Source organism: Magallana gigas, chromosome 6 (genome assembly GCF_963853765.1).
Source record: "Magallana gigas chromosome 6, xbMagGiga1.1, whole genome shotgun sequence".
In the NCBI taxonomy this organism is placed as follows: domain Eukaryota; kingdom Metazoa; phylum Mollusca; class Bivalvia; order Ostreida; family Ostreidae; genus Magallana; species Magallana gigas.
The window spans coordinates 42,136,723-42,154,182 of NC_088858.1; the positions used below are offsets into that span (position 1 = coordinate 42,136,723).

General features: G+C 32.9%; 1 protein-coding gene across 1 annotated transcript in view; it reads left to right on the forward strand.

The window, feature by feature from the left end:
- Positions 1–17,097, forward strand: part of LOC105338509 (adipokinetic hormone/corazonin-related peptide receptor variant I) — a 28,750-nt gene extending 11,653 nt beyond the window's left edge. The window contains exons 2-6 of the mRNA XM_011443674.4: positions 4,834–5,038; positions 7,072–7,209; positions 11,596–11,659; positions 13,941–14,029; positions 14,762–17,097. Coding sequence (XP_011441976.1) covers positions 4,834–5,038; positions 7,072–7,209; positions 11,596–11,659; positions 13,941–14,029; positions 14,762–14,889 — 624 coding nt within the window. The 3' untranslated portion in view covers positions 14,890–17,097. The remainder of the gene's footprint in view (positions 1–4,833; positions 5,039–7,071; positions 7,210–11,595; positions 11,660–13,940; positions 14,030–14,761) is intronic.
- The last annotated feature ends 363 nt before the right edge of the window (positions 17,098–17,460 follow it).

A 17,460-nucleotide genomic window follows, 5' to 3' on the forward strand; every position in this document is an offset into this window, starting at 1 on the left:
ATTCCGATTGTTGTGGATGAAAGAAATGTGATCATGACGTGTGAGGAGTGCTCTATTAATCGCCATGAAATTGAATGGTAATGGGTTTAAAATGGGATTTTCAGGAGACAATACAAGGTCTGAGACTTTCAACAAAACTTTATTTCCTTCTTAAGGCAGATCAATACTAATGAGTTTTGTTATTTGCATTTTTTTCTGTTTTGATAACAATGAAGTTTTCGCCATTTTTACGTTTTTATGCCTAAAACCGATCCTACAATGGTTTGTTTACTTCATGCCGAGGGATAAAACTTGCTATGTCCGTGATATTATTAAGCAAAGGTATAAATATTCATTAGTTACAGTCATGTATTTTCCGCCATGGGATATGCAAATGATTCTATACACCTGGGTTCTTGAAGAAATCTGATTTTTTTATCATCCCGGCAGAACTCTCTCAAAGATGCACCGGCATCAGTAAATGTCTTAATAGTTTAAAGCATTGTTCTTTTTGCAAAACGATAAGAAATTAAATACGAAAAATATCGCCCTCTCTTTCTTTTACTATTTAAAAGTATAAATATTGTAAACAATAATAGCGTACTGTCCACGTATAGATCGCACTCTGTTTCTTTTACTCTTTATTAGTAATCATTTACACGATGATAGCGTACTTCAACGTATGGAAATTTACATCTAATGAAAACTGGTATTATCTGGGTGTTTTTAAAAAGTACATTCGAATAATAAATTATCAAAGAATGGCTAATATATCTATTTATAATGTAGGAGAAAGTTTGGTTATCCAAAGTTTATCGTTCTCCACTAAAATTAATTAATATGTTATTGTCGTTTAATGGCATCTCAAGTAAAATATTTTTAGTCGTATTATATACATTTATGCGCTATTTTGTTGTGAAACTGTGGTTTATTCTCATATAACAGAAAATAATTGGTCTCTTAAATCTCTGTTCTTCCTGATCGAAGCTCCAACCCAGCCTTACTTTTTGTAAAATAGGGACGATAACAACCTTTATTTATATATTTGGATCGTTGGAAAACGGTTACCGGCACTTATAAAAAAAAATGATGAAGATCGTTAGGGCCTCTCTCTGCAGGCGTTCTGTATTGATCAGTCTGTCCTTCCGTCTTTCCGCCCATCTGTCCGTCCTTCTCTCACCTTGGTCTAATTTGGCTGATATTTCACTCAGAGTGTCTTTGGACAAAGGGTGTGCACTGACCTTAGATGACGTTTGTAGGTCAAGGGTCAGGGTCATATCGGACCAGGCAAAATTCCTTTTCTCAGAGAATATACACTTTCCACTTTGCCTAGATAAGGGTTTGTAGTAACCTTGAACAAATTTACAAGGTCAAATGTGAAAGGACATAGCAGAAGAATACGAACACTCCTTGTCCGGAGCATATAATCTCTTTCTTTGCTCAAACCTGGCTAATACTTCACCCACATGATGCTTTGATTAATGGATGTGCAGTGTCCTTGAATGATGTTTGTAGGTCAAGTGTCAAGGACATATTGGATCGCACACAAAAAAATCAAGAGCATGCATGTATTTATATACTCTCCACTTAGCCATATTTTGCAAATACTATACATGAACTTTAACACAGCTTTTTGGTTAATTGCATGCAGTGACCTTGAACCAAGTTAATGCTAAGGTAATTGCGGATCTCTTGCTCAGATTAAACAAACTTGTCTGTATGTGTAGTTTACATTATTGAGGTCTTTACATGTCAAGACATACGTCTAATTACGGGTATTTAACGAGAGGAACCGCGAAGACGTCAAAATCCCGCGATCCTTGTATCATATTACAAATCAGATTCTGACCATTGGCAGAATATACATAACAGCCTTAATTAAACCTGTTTCATCCAATATTGTAAAGTATCATCACAACCAGTCAGGTGTCAGTACCGTTGTAATGTTCCAGGCTTAAACAGATAATTTTTTCATGTAGAATTTTCTCTATCTTTCAAGTAAAGCTATGATTGGGACTAAAATATGAAATGGAATTACGTGTGATGTATCTGTTATCTGTAAATGAAGTAATGTGTTTTATATATATATATATATATATATGATTGGGACTAAAATATGAAATGGAATTACGTGTGATGTATCTGTTATCTGTAAATGAAGTAATGTGTTTTATATATATATATATATATTCTCTGTATAGGCATATAGAAAAATAATTCACCATATTGGAGCTCCACATCTGCCCTGGTCACGGTTTGACCTCTCCTTGATGCACGTAGCTAGCGTGCTATAACCACTATTTATAGATACACAATAATACAATGTTAGCAAAACAGACAAGTGCTTTAAAGGAGACGTTTGTATTTTAAAATCAAATAGTTCTGATTAGTTACTATTTGTTGGTAATGTTGCCTCTTTCTTCCTCCTAAGTGGCATACGCAACAATCTAGGTTAAACGCCGAGTTGCGTGCAAACATTCGGTTCTCTTAGAAAAAAAGCCAGAGTGAATGAACTCTTTAAGAAAAATATAACACTCTGTCATGCAAACAGAAATGCAAAGATCGTCCAAAACTCAAGATACTCTAAAGTATGATTTGTTAATATTTTGTTTTACTTTGTTAACGATATATGCTGAAACATTATCCTAAACAGACAACAAAATAAAGTTAAGTTTACGTCTGTCACTATAATACTTGATTTGCTGACAGCTTTTCGTCGATATAAAAACTACTTCGACGTCGCAAATTGAGCCTTTATAACACATAGTTCCTTAATGAACTAATTCTTGTCTTTATGAAACCCATTGTTATTATAATGAACTTCGACAGTGAACTGTAAGAACTCTTGTGTAGGATGAAAAGATTGATACTCCGTATATACGTAAATGTCGTCGGTCGCTTCCTATGTTCCCATGCGCGGATCCAGAAAATTTTTCCAGGGGGGGGGGGGGGGGTCCGAAGGATAATTGTGTTTGCCAGGGGGGTGCGAGGCATATATTCGCGATAATTTTACTATGTAAATTTAATAAATTTTCATTTTCCAGGGGGGGTCGGGACCCCCCCTCTAGATCCGCGCATGGTTCCTATGATAGAAAAGCTTTCAAATTGATATCTTTTGTGTCCTGTGTTTTAATAAAAATTATTCAAAGCCTTTCTTTCTAGCATTCTTTATCCAAAGTTTGAAAATAGACATAACTAATAACAGGTATTTATAAATTCCTGGCAGTCGTGACCAATTTTAACTAAATATAATAGTACTATCTTGCACTGCAATGCCTTGGTAATATATCGGCATACACGTATTGCTGGTATTTTTATTTAAATTATCAGACCAACTAAAATCCCTCCACTTTAACCATAAAAACGTTTATATTGTAGTATCCACCTCTTAAGATGAAATGGATGCAGTCCATTAATAAACAGACTTACATGTAAAGATAACGACTCCTCTGCGATACGATTTTATGATGTATTTTATAAAATCTATCTTTGATAATTAAATCTTAAAAGGATTCATATTAGACTTGTAGAACCGAGCCCATCTGATTTTTGGTTAATTGAAATGATTGACCAGACAGCTAGTCCGACGCAAGAGGCTTCCTTTGAGATCCGTAGTCTAGAAATAAAAACGATAGAACGACACGGTTTCACTAGCAAATTTTTATTGATCTATATGATTAGGAAATTTCTTTGCTATGTTCAGAATTATGTGAAGCTTTAAGAAGTTTGCTGAATTTTGTGAATTCTTGATTAATGGTGGGTTGTTTTTTTTTTTATCTTGAAGTGGTTGCCAACTGCAAAGCTCAAAAAGCTTTCAGAAGCAGATAGTTTCAATATTTACCTACTCGTGCGTAGTTAATACACACCTATGTATGGCAAGAATTAATGAACAATTACATGAGGTTGATTACTATTCATTTAGTCTTATTTAAAGTCTGGCAATGAAACACAACGGTTCTGGTAGTGATTAGTGATAGTATAATATCGTCAAACTATTCCACTCTTTAACTGAGAGCAGATGTAGCGATACTTAATGCGGATTGCAATCTTATTAACACAATTTTATGAGCTGCCATGACTTTACCTTATTTGCCCTTCATTTTAAGTCTCTTTTTTGGGTCAATCCTTAGATTTTATGTGAGAGAGGGTCTTTTGTTCATTTATTTCTTAAACGGTGTTGGTATTGCTTCATTGTTTATATCTTCAGTTATTATGCATATTGGTTAAAATCTTGCACCATCACACCAGTTTGGTTCACAGATAAGCGAGAAAATGTACAACATATAACTATGATAAGTAATCAAAAAAGTTTGTGATAATTTATATGTATGGTTTCTTTTTAAACGAAAAACAAACTCGATGTATAGAAAGTTTCTTTGAAGATTCATTCCTCTATCTTAATTTTGTAAAACAAAAACATTTTCCTGGTGATATTCACCGTTTTGCTAACTTTTGGGCCTTGATTAGCCTTGATAAGCTTACCAGGGAGCTCGAAAAACATTTAAAGGAAAATGTTAAATGCAAAAATATCTCTTAAAGCATCAATTAATATCCTCCTTTGAATTTTTTCTGAATAAAAAAAAATCCTAAAGGAGTTTAAGAGAGTATTTGTTTTAAAGTTTAATGGATTTTTTTTTGTCACGCGACCATTTACTATTGTTTGTACGATTACATACCCTCGCTCAGTAATTTATAAGATATAATGACTGGGTGTAAATGTTCCGCTTTCATATAAAACTACTTCATAATTTATAATTAATCAATGCGCCCAAGAGACAATACAATCTTGTTTATCTTTTTTGCGGAAGAAATTAGCAAAAAAAAAACAAACAACTTTTTGAATTTAATTTTCAGAGCATCATCTTTCATGTTGAGCGTCATCCCTTATTCACGTGGTTTGAGCAGTGTGTGACGTTCAACTTCTTCCCCACAGAGCAGCATGAGCTGGCCTATAATCTCTTCAATGTCATCACCGTCTATCTGTTGCCATTGGTCATCATCACCACGTCATACTCTCTCATCCTTTACAAGGTTTCGAAAACAGCGCGAAGGGACGAAGGTACTATTCAAATTAGTAAAAATGTTTACTTTGTTGACTAAGTGCACTTTTTAAACGTGATTTTTATTTATTGTATATTATATCAAAACAAGACACCCTCGACTATTATCTAAAGCATTGTTTTTCAATGTAGGCCAGGCCTACCCCTGAATTATCTCAATAAATTCCCAATCCCTTGAGATAGAGTAAAAAAGATATAAAACAAGCTTTTAGTGACTCAAAAAAGTGTTGGAGAGAGAGAGAGAGAGAGAGAGAGAGAGAGAGAGAGAGAGAGAGAGAGAGAGAGAGAGAGAGAGAGAGAGAGAGAGAGAGAGAAAGAGAGAGAGACAGACAGACAGACAGACAGACAGAGAGGTAGCCCCCGCTACCCCCATTTCTTATTGCGAGCTTGAATTTGATTTGTATTTCAATCAAATGCAAGTGTAATATTTTTTAACTATACAATGTATTTTCGGCAGTTTTTTTAAGGTTTTGGTTTTATAAATAATAACACTGGATAGGAGTATTCATAATTCCTTTGACATTTAAAAAAAAATTCCCTTGTGACAATTCGAACTCTTTTAAAGCTGAATCAAATGTACGTCTCCACAAAAGGCCAAAGTACATAAGAATCATATTATAGACTATAATATTACATTCATAATTATAATGTGCTTAAATTACACTTTTAATCATATTTCGAGTAGCCTTAGAGCAAAAAGACACAAACTATCATAAACTATTAAGCTTGGTGTTTTCGTCAACTGCAGGAAAATTATAATGCATTGGTACGTATAAAAGTACAGACGACATAAAAACCATTTCCTGCAAAAGATATCAAGCGTGCGGAAATTGAACCCAATGGCAAATACAATCTTAAAATCTCTCAATCTGTGTGGTCTTCTAGTGTTATTAAAAACAGTCTAGATTAAAACACGAATACGGGTCATTTATCTAGATGTTACAATTCTGTCTGGTTAGAGGGAAGACCTAGCGATCAAATGTTCAAGAAAGTGTCATCAAAGTATATATGCCATTTCAGCAAGTTGTAATAAATTGATGAGTAATAAGCCTGTGTTTTAATACTGCAGAACGCAGAACTTCAACAGATTTAACTGGGATACTGATTTATATTTTTGGCAAAGTACATAAAAGGGCTTAATTCATCGCCGCGATATGTTACATGTATCTGCATTAACGCTGCTTATTGTAGATCTAAAGTTGAGGCTCAGAATCGGCATCAGTCTGCTAGATTCAGTTATTTACCACTTGAAATAGACTTTTTCATGTTCCAAATAAATCATTTAATCGCACAATTGATTTGAATTGAAATAGCCGGTAATAATTACCATGAATTGAAATAACCGGTAATAATTACCATAAATAATTTGATTATTGGTTTCATTTGGCGTGAGCCACAAATAATTGTATATATATATCAGATACCCTTTAGCATTGAATGCTAATATTTATATTCACATTAATGTGGGGTTTTTTGTATGAGGTATGTGTGTATCGTCGCTTTAAAGCCATTATATCCGCTCTTAGTCAGGGATATAGAACAGCCATATTAACTTATTTAATTCTGTTCCGCGACTTTAAAAAAATGGTGCCAGAAATTTTCGAGTATATTAATATCTTTTATATTAATTAGTGGATATGATTTGCATCGCTCACCAACTTGATGCTATGTGCATGAATTATTTTAAAACTCTACTACCTAACTAAAAATACATTATCCGTCTTAATTAAGAAGAACTAGGGACTGCTAAAATAAATAGTATGGACCTTACATATTGTAAAAATCAATTATATTTGATACAAGAGCTTTGGAAGGTCATTGATGTCATTTATAGTTTGATAAAGGGAAAGGGCCTAGAAAATCAAGGTACTTTGAAGCTGAACAACTGAAGAAACACTGCAGTAAAATTAATTTTAGATGAAACAATAACTGCAATAATAGCCATATCGGTCAGAAATGTTTTCGTCAGACAGTTCCAAGTATATTTCATCACCTATCATTGTTGTTTTTTTGTTTGTTTTTTTTTTTACAGAAGAGCGCCGTGAGTTTGGCCTGTATACTCATCGCTCCCACACATATCCTCTCTCCAGAAGTGGACTCATCTCATGTACCAGAGCAGGAATCATCGGAAAGGCCCGCATAAGAACACTCAAAATGACGCTTGTTATAGGTAAATCATACACTGTAGTTACATTGTTATAGGTTAATCATGCACTGTAGTTACATTGTTATAGGTAAATCGTACACTAGTTACATTGTTATTGGTAAATCATACTCTGTATAGTTACATTGTTATAGGTAAATCGTACACTAGTTACATTGTTATAGGTAAATCATACACTGTAGTTACATTGTTATAGGTAAATCGTACACTACTTACATTGTTATAGGTAAATCATACACTGTAGTTACATTGTTATAGGTAAATCATACACTGTAGTTACATTGCACTGTAGGATGATTAGTTTTTTTCATTGATTTTACGGGTATATTGTACCATTTACCGACAAATTTTAATCAATGACTAATAAAAAAAACCCATTACGTAATTGGATGATTTAACAGTATAGACCGACAAATAGACACAAAAAAAAGTCATCGGAGTATGAAGAAAAAAATGTAAACATTCAAGATATTGGATGAGGAATTCATACATTACAATAGATTAAAGGAGGAAAAAAATAGTTACACATTTTATTGTTTTGTAATCCCTCAACCCTTTCGATATATATTTTAGGGTCATGATGATTTATAGTAATTTAAAATTTATCCCGACTTGCTTATACAGAGCTTTCATTTTATCAAATTTCTAAAGATTATACTGTGTCCAGAATCAAGACACTTTAAATCCATTTCCGTCGAGACAGTTTCTTGTTTATCTTCAAATACGTTGCAGTACATTTATACGTATAAAGTACTGGAGGATTGGTTAAAAAGCCTTAGATATTTTTTAAACATCAATATATTTTAATAAATGTCTTAAACATTGGATATTGGCATTATGATCTCAAACAATCGTCATTGCAAAAATGTGGTTATTTCAAAACTGTGACATCCTTTCGCCCAGATCACCATCTTTAACCGTACATTATGTTAGGACAGTCCGATATGCCTGCCTATCCCCTAACTTATTAGCTATTTTGCCTCGATCAGTTATATTTGATATTGTTTTCATATCAGGAGACCACGCTGAGCGCCATGTAATGGTTCGCAGCTGGTCGCTTTTTGACGCAAATGACCTAGAAATGAATATATCAATAATACTTCCTCCTAGTAAGAGATCATTTATAAGAGGGGTTACTATAAAGCCTTTTTATTTCTAATTCTTCCTGAGATACATTTACATGCATGTATAAAAAAGAAGATTTAAGAATGCTTGGACAACATATTTGTTAATTCTGTTACAACATGTCGAATTTATTTTTAAATTTGAGTGAACTTTTAACCCCATTTGTAGATTTGAATAGAACTTCACGCAATTAAAGGTACATCAAAATCACATGTAGATACCGACACATTGTTGAAGGCGCTTACCATTAAATAATAAATACTGCGTCTGGTAAATAGAGAATATGTTTCGCGTTCGGTAAAAAAAAGTCTGATCAATTCTGACATTTCAAAGACTGACTCCATCACCTTTTATTCGTACGTAAAGCAGGCACTGATCATACCAAGCAGCATGCCGTGGTTTTTATGGCAACGCTTTTTAGCTGCTCTCCAATATGTTGTCGATATGTCGACCAGCCGATACGAATTCAATTTGATTAATCTAAAACAGCAGGCTCCCTCGTAAGGTCCGCTCAGAGGCATGTTTCATCGTCAAATGAATTCTTTAAACAAATTGATATTTAATCTTTGTTTATTTTATTAATATGATCTTATTTATATTATTAGCTTATTTATATGCTTTTTATGGTAATATTATTATACATGTAAACACGTTTCAATGCTGACTGAATATAATACATGTAAGCATATCTGTGTACGTGAACATGTATAACACAGTAAATTATACTTCACAAAATGTATCTCTGAACTTTTGAAATTAAAAAAAAAGAACATTATACTACCGATCTTAAACATGTGATGCTACAATGACCTTGACCGAAGTAGACAGTCAGAAACCTTTGCAAAATTTTCACCTGCAAGTGCTTTGGGTGTAAAAAGGTTTCAGAGAGCCTCCGGTATTTCAACAAATGAACCAACACAGAATTTACGGATTCATGAAAGTAATTGATGTGCCAGTAGACATTTCATCGAATATCAAATTGCACACAATTTTCGAAAAGTGAAGGGAAAACTTAAGAATAAGAAAAAACATTTAAACTATGAAATCCGATAGGTGTGAAATTCTAATAAAAACTATCTCGACCTATCAAAAATGTATATAAACTGACATCTATCAACATGTTATATTTAGGTTTAAGGTGCCTCACTACACCTTGAAAAAGTTTCTCAAATCAGCAGAAAATTACTTAATTATGATAGAAAGCACGATGGATAAGAAGTATATATGTCAAATACAATGCAGGCGACAAAATGTGCAATTTTAGTTGAAAAATGATATTTTCAAAACTTTCATTCAGTAAACATAAACAAAAGCCCCAGGTGGATTCGAACTCATGACCTGCGTTCACAAGCCTGATACTTTAACCACTGAGCTATGACGATATAACGTAGTGTCTTAAAAAGTATAAGTCTCGGTGTAGTGGAATACCTTAAAGGAAGTAGTATGGAAATAAAACGTATCAAGATGCCAATTACACAAATGGCTAGTTCTTTAAATAGTATTACCATTCTAATTTCTCCCCTTAGATAAAAACATTCTCCGTACGTATCTAAAAACTGACTGTCCATAAGTAGATTTATTAACAAAAACCCGCGCCGTTTTGTCGTAGGCCGTTAATCGATCACTCCGCGGGCCGTCTTTGAGCGCTTATCGATGTCTTCAAGTTGAGGTCTTCCTGGCAGAGATCCTGACGTCGTGTTCACGCCGCTGCTGATAGAATTACAGACCGTAACTTTCTACCATCCAGCTACAACACCTCGATTTTCCGTCAGTTGTAAAGAAGCAGCAATGAATTTAAATCATAGTCATAGTTGCGAGAGAGGAGGGAGGGGGAGAGGAGTTTCAACCCTTCTTTTCACTTTTAGTAGAATGTTGATATGTCCCAATTCCACACCAGTGATTAAAAGTATCTGTAATAATTAACAGTGTATTAGTTTTAGTAGACTCTTTTTGTTTTCTTCTTGAATTCGTTGCATCTATTAAGTTTTTAAAAAAATGTTTTGTTTATGCCTCATACCCTCAAACTTTTAGTTTAGGCTTTACGGCCACTCACATTATAACGTGAAAGTCTTCCCGCAGCACCGAAATCTAAGTTGTGCATGCAACAATCTACTTGAACTGTGAAAATGCATGAATAATAAATGGCCATTGTTAGCTTCATGTAATTAAATCGACCTTCGTACTAATTTTAAGTTTGCTGGGGTGGGTATTTGATTCCTTTGCTAGATAGTTTATCCTATATTGCCATTTTTAAAACTTTGTTTCATTATTAAAAAAACAACTAGTTTTACAATTGAAGCCAATCTTTTTGTTCGTGAAAAACTATATTTTTTATCATTAAGATGTACGAGTACAGTATGATGAAAAGAGTTCAGATGCGATGCTCTACTAATTGATCGCAATGATTTGTCGATTACACCGACTTGGTGGCAATAGAGATAAAAGCGTTATAATAAAATGTAGACTTCTACTGATTGCCGACATCTGTCGTTAATATCAGTTTTGATGTCGAATTCTTACGTGACCATAAATCCTGCAGACTTCATAAAATATTGGCATTTTCGGTAAAGAAATCGTTTAAATCGAACCACTAATACTCAGCGGCTTATCTTCTGGTGCATTAATACCCTATGAAATGGAACGATATTGCGAAGAATCATTAAATGCACATTAACTCCGTTTCTAACGTAACTCTGTACTTATGTTTCCAAACCAACGGAGAACCGTCTGGATATTTTAATGATTTGATTAAATATTTCATGTTCTGTTGTGATTAAACGCAAATTGGTCGTTGATCTCTAAATAGTCCTTGAGTAATGTATTGTCTATCTCAACAAAACGAAGAAAAGGCGCTAATTTAAGAAGATAATTTTTATCATTATATGTACAGAGAAGGGGAACATCTTAATCTCTAACCTTAGGGATAGATATCAAAATGCTTTTGAAAAGTATTTTAAAGAGAAGTTTATTGATGATTCATTTTCAAATCTTTTAAATACTGTATACAGGGAAATATTCGTCCTCGTTTTATTTTCGCCCCTTTCGCCCTTGTTGTCAGTATGCGAATTTAAGACTCACCGAATTCCGAAGTGTAAAATTATGTCTCTATTTAAAAAATTGTATAGGCGAATTTAATACGGGGCGAAACCGTTTGAAAGTATAGAAGGGCGAAAATAACACGGGGCGAAAGTAACCCTGTTTACAGAAGTAGTTACAATTGTTCCGTACTCCGTGGCCTATTAATGAATAAAATACTTCCTTTTTCAGTGACAGTGTTCGTCTTGTGTTGGACTCCATACTTTTTAATGGTGTCCTGGTTTTGGATAGACCGGTGAGTGTCATCTTCATTTTATTCACTTAGCACTGTCTACTAAAATATAAATTGGATCAAACGCAAGGATGAAAAAAGTCACGTCAACATGATGCTCATTGTTTGATTAAAAGTAAAAACAATCACTCTTAATTACACATGTAAATATCACGGCACGTAGGGACAGAAGTGGATGGGGGAAGGGTTATTGCAACCAACATTTTTCTTACTTATGAATTTACATATAGTCAGTTAAATTTTAAAAAGACCCCCCCCCCCCCCCCCAATTGTTTTGGGACATTTAAAATTCAAGGGAAAAGGAGAATTTTAATTTAATACTAAAATAGAAGTTTCAGAAACTTTGCATTCCTCAACAGATTAGGATTTTGTAAGACTGCTTATGTTTGTTTTGTTTTTTGCTTGTAAAGATTCGGGATACGCCCCCCCCTCCCCCTTACCATTCAGAAACGATGCTACGCACCTGATTATAATTACCAAGTATCTTTACATTGTTGTGTATTTAATCTTAAAAAATACCACCATTCAAATAACACATGTACAGTACATCACTTACATTGTTAGCTGTAATAAACTATTACGGGCAAAAATTAAACAAGATTACAACTCTCAAAGAATAGTAAAGATACAAAACAAAGCGACCATTGTTCTGCAGAGAGATTGATAAATGATGAAAACCCACTTGATCAGTAAGCCAATACAAAGCCACAAGAGGCTACAGAACACTCAATATACATGATATAGGTGAAACTATCTAATTTTTCTTTCTAGTATACTTTGAAGGCGCCTAGCTATTTTATAATATAAGAATGTTGTTCAAAACATTAATGAAGGTGCATTGCACATACTTCCCCAACTTTTCCGAATGTTCTTGACAATAAGTATTCTTAGTCCACGCAATATTGATATACGATGTAATTATCCAATTTATCTGTTGGCTTTTATTATATAGCGGCCGACATATTGGGCGCACGTCTAGAATTACCATACATTTATCAATTCCTTTGGGCACCATCTTCTATCGCCCTGGCAGAGTAAAATGTTTTAAAAGAAACTAGCTTTGTTATCTATCTTTTCTTTCACATGAGATATAATGTGTACTTAATAATCTTAACATTAATGGCAACGGGACCAATATTGTGCCGAGAGCAGTTTTATTCCGAGAAAGACAATTTAAAAAAAAAAAAAAAAAGGAATCATTGCATGTGACCATTAATGAAAACCAAAACAGCTGAGCATCGATAATTAACTCTTCAATTAACTACGTCGTTTTATTGTAATATAATGCTTGCCACTAGAGAGTAGGTGTTTTCAATATCTGATCAACGGAAATCCTAATATTTAAAAATATGCCATGAAAGACCTGGGCGGTATTATGAATGACTTTCTGAGGGATGGTCTATTTATTAGTCTACAATCTGGCTTTCCGAATCTGATTCATTTTCAATAAACTGTACGTTTTTTCCTAAATATCATGTAATTGATGTCATTAATAGCCATTTAGCAGTGTCTGTGAGATGCTGATCATATTACCCAGACATCCTAAAGGCAATTTTCTTTGTAGCACAAATCATTGACTGCGGACTATATATGATATGGGCCTATAATGGCCCCCTAAAATGAACATCATAATTTTACAGTAATTCTTTGTTTTCTTTGTACAGATATATATGTAATGTTCTTAATGTAATGTTCATTTTGATTCAACTGTCCACAATTTAGAAATATGACATCGTAAAGACAACCTTTTCCCGCCATTTTTGCATTTTTAGCATAAAACAGCTTGTTTTCGAGCAATTTTTCTTTCAGAAAACATAGAGCACATGCTTAAACAAACAAAATATTGTAATCAGAGATGTATCTAGCCAAGGCTAATAAGTGACAAAAAAATTTCTTGTTCAAGCATGCGCTGTATATTTCCCATTCATAAAAAGATAAGAAAAATGTCAATTTTTGACTGATTTTGATTGAATTCTAGAAATAGCGTCACTTCTGACGTCATATACTGCCAGTGAGTGCAAATAAATCAAATAATCTGGTGAAAAATACATTTTACGTCAACTCTTTTAAAATGTAAATTTTATTGTACCAGAAACACTTTTAAAAATGGCGAATTATAGGGGCCAAATCATATATAGTTCTTTGCAACATTTGTTGCAAAATCAAAAATGATGATCAACTTCAGAAACAGAAAAATACTGATAAAAAAAAAACTTTGATCAATATTTATAAAATATGTTACTTTTGTGCCACTTTTTCAATTATTCTGCTTTCTTTCTTTCAGGGAATCAGCTAAAAACATCGATACTAAAGTTCAAAGAGGCCTTTTTATTTTTGCTGTTTCCAGTGCGTGTCTCGATCCAATTGTCTATGGTAAGTAGTAGATGGAAGAATTTCTTGAACAGCACTTGTCACGAAAATGATAATAAAAGGATTAAATGAAGCCAGTGAATGGAACTTGGTAAAAAAAGGAAACATAATCAGTGCAAAGAAAATTTTGAAGTTACATTGTAAGTTGACTTAGTATGCACAAGTTTTATTGTAATTAGTACGATGGATCAACAATAGAACAGAAAAAAAATAAATGCTATTGTTATGTCTCTGTTTTTTCGGTTTTCTTATCATATTGATGCATTATATAAAATACAGGCCTCTTTGTGTCAGTGTCATTTTTGACCAAAGCAAACAACAGACTTACGTAAAATTGTTAGCTAATCTAATTTCCTTTTCCTTCTTAATAAGAAAAATCATTGAATTCTTTTTACTATACGATTTTCCCTCTACATTTCCCTATCTTTTAAATTGAGCCTATTGAATTATCTATAAAATATCTACCATTCATGTCAGAAATCTTTTTCGAATATTTGAACGATTGTGATGATTGCAAGACGTACACGTGACTACTAGTATATATTTACTAAATATCAAGCATTTTCCAACAGCTAAATAGGGGCAAAATATTAATATGGTTGATTTGTAGGTTTTAACAGACTGGTGGGTTTTTTTAAATAAGAGGGCGGTGCTAATACTTTTGGTCCCCGAGTTTTGATCCTTTATAACTCCTGTGATGAAATATATGTTCAAAAGCAATTAATTTTTGTACAGGAATGTTCACGGCTGCGTTCAGGAAGGAAGCCAGGAGGTGGTTAGGCTGGTTCAAAGATAGGTTGAACAGAATGGGAATATACACAATGACGCCGAATACAGCGAGTGAACAAGACAATTTCAAGTAGTAAGGCTGGAGAAACGAATTGACTGAATGAACTCTGCCCCATGCATATTCACAAGAAGCCTTTGACCACAGAGAATTTTTATTGCTACGTGTGTCAGTTCAAGAGACAATTCCACGTGTCTATATGAAATTACTTTTCACAATGATGCGCATTCAAAGTGATTTTAATGTTTTGCTTCTTTAAAAAAATACGATGATACCTTTTAAATATATATAAATCGCGAATAATCCATTTATTATTATAACTGTATAAGATGCTTTTGCTTAGTAATTAATGAATTTTTTATGTTTAATGATAGCCTTTTATTAATACGCTCATAGCTGGAATAACAATAATTTCAGAGAAAGTAAATGAGAAATCATCTGTCACAAAAACCCGATTACATCTATAACGTGTTGTCGTTTAACAAGAATAGAGATAAATGCAAATAAAAATCCCATTCATTGCAGTTCCAGCACAAGATGATCGGATTTAAGTGTAGAGAAATTGAGCTGGTTTTCTCAATAAACTTTACAGGCTAGGGAGGTGTTATGGGTTTATTGAAGGGACACGTCCTTTTGGCATGGAATTTGATAAGAGAAGGATTAACTGAAATGTTCCATTTCATATCGAAGCGGTTTGTAATGAAAATAGACCTTTTTCCCATTTCCGTCTTCGTATCAGATGACAACTTTAACTCTGATGGGAAACGTCAGCTTTATTTATTCTTGTTTATTCGAGGAAAATAACAATTTATGGGATTTGTTAACACTCAAAGTAAGATTTCATTGACACTGGTTTATTTTGTACTTTTGTCCGTAAATGTTTTCCAAAGTTGTACTTAACTTTGTTGTTTTGTTTTCTTCCATTCGATCTTCACAGGATTACAATTTCAAGTGCACTTCGGGCACGGACGTATAGAACATGTACATGTTTTTATTTCGCTATAAGTTAAGTGAATTTGGCATAACTAGTCTAATACAGAATATAAGACGATGTTGACTCCGGATGTGAGATCATACTATGGTATGAGTAAAGTTTTTTCTTTAGTCCGTCCCAAGATATTTTTGCTGCATATTTTCTTAAATTATTTGATATTTATATATATTTCTGGAATCATTCAATAATACGAAAAAATCCCAATATTTCACCTTTGAAACACCCCCTTTAGCTTGTCAGATTTCAAAACACGGCTAAAAATAAAAAGACAATGGGGATTTTGCATTACAAAAGAAATGAAATTACCCGGATGATAACTTTGGAAAATTGTGCGAGGTATTCCGTGTGACTTCCGAATGAAGAAAAAATGTCAATATTCCCCATTATAAATCTCCGTAAGATATCTATTTTAGTTCGTATGAATTTTCACTCGATATTTTCTTGGAAATTTTCCTTTCATCGATTTTGATTGAACACTTTTATCACAAATATGTACATTTTTATTAAAAAGTCTCCAAATAGCTGCATAAATATATATGGACAGACTATAAACACACAGTAAATAAATGAAATAAATTATATAAAAATAACATTTAATAATATTCTTTCATCAGACTTGGCAAAACGTAAGAAATTTAATTGGACTAATTTGTTCAGATTTCCCCCCAATAATATTGTTTGGCAGCTCTATTATAATAAACAAACTTCAGTTTTTTCTGTAATCTACATATTAGTGCATTTATTTGGTTTGAGCTTACTTTAATTTTTTTATATAATTTTCTGACAATGCAAAAATCTATTAATACCTAAAAGCATCCATGGACAGCAAATATCAAACATTTCTTAAAAGTTTTTTCATTAGTGTAATTTTCACAATTGCGAAAATCTTGATTTGACATTGTAACATTGGTACGGAATTCAAGAAATTTTTAAAGGCTACTTACTAAGAAAAAATGGCTTAGCTTTTGAAAACTGAAAATAGCCCTAGCTAGAATGATTTGTTTACTATTTACTTTTTTGTTTTGGTTAAACGTCATCCTTAATTTAATGACTCATCATCTATTACAGGGTGCTACTTTTGTTTTGTAGATTTTAATACACTAGTTTATGAAAATATGAAAAGGGAGATATAAAACTTCAAATCTGATGAAATTGTAATAATGATAGTCAGTTTTGAAAATCATTATTTCTTTTCTAAATAATAATTAATTCGGTATACAAAACATTCCATTTTTATATTCCTTCACTTTCTCAATATTAATGTTTATTCATGTTTTGTGTTGATTGGCAATGGACAATAAAGTTCTACACAAGTTTTATCTGTTTGTTCTAATTGTAGAAATTACAATGATAACAGTTGTACAATACAGCTACAATACAGAAAAGGTTAAAAAAGAAAGATATTTGGTGGAAAGGTGTTTTTATGAACAGTATAATTTCGATAACAGAATCATGTACAGACAGTTTGTATGATTGGCAAAATAATCATATCATAATGATACGCGGAGACATGTGATAAAGAGAATAAACATTTATTCCTGGTTTTATTAAATTGTCAACAGCTCATGTAACGCTTATCTTTGATTTCAGTACTAATAATAGAGAAATCCCCAAGAATATTGCTAAAAAAAAATATGATTTAACGTTTTCCGA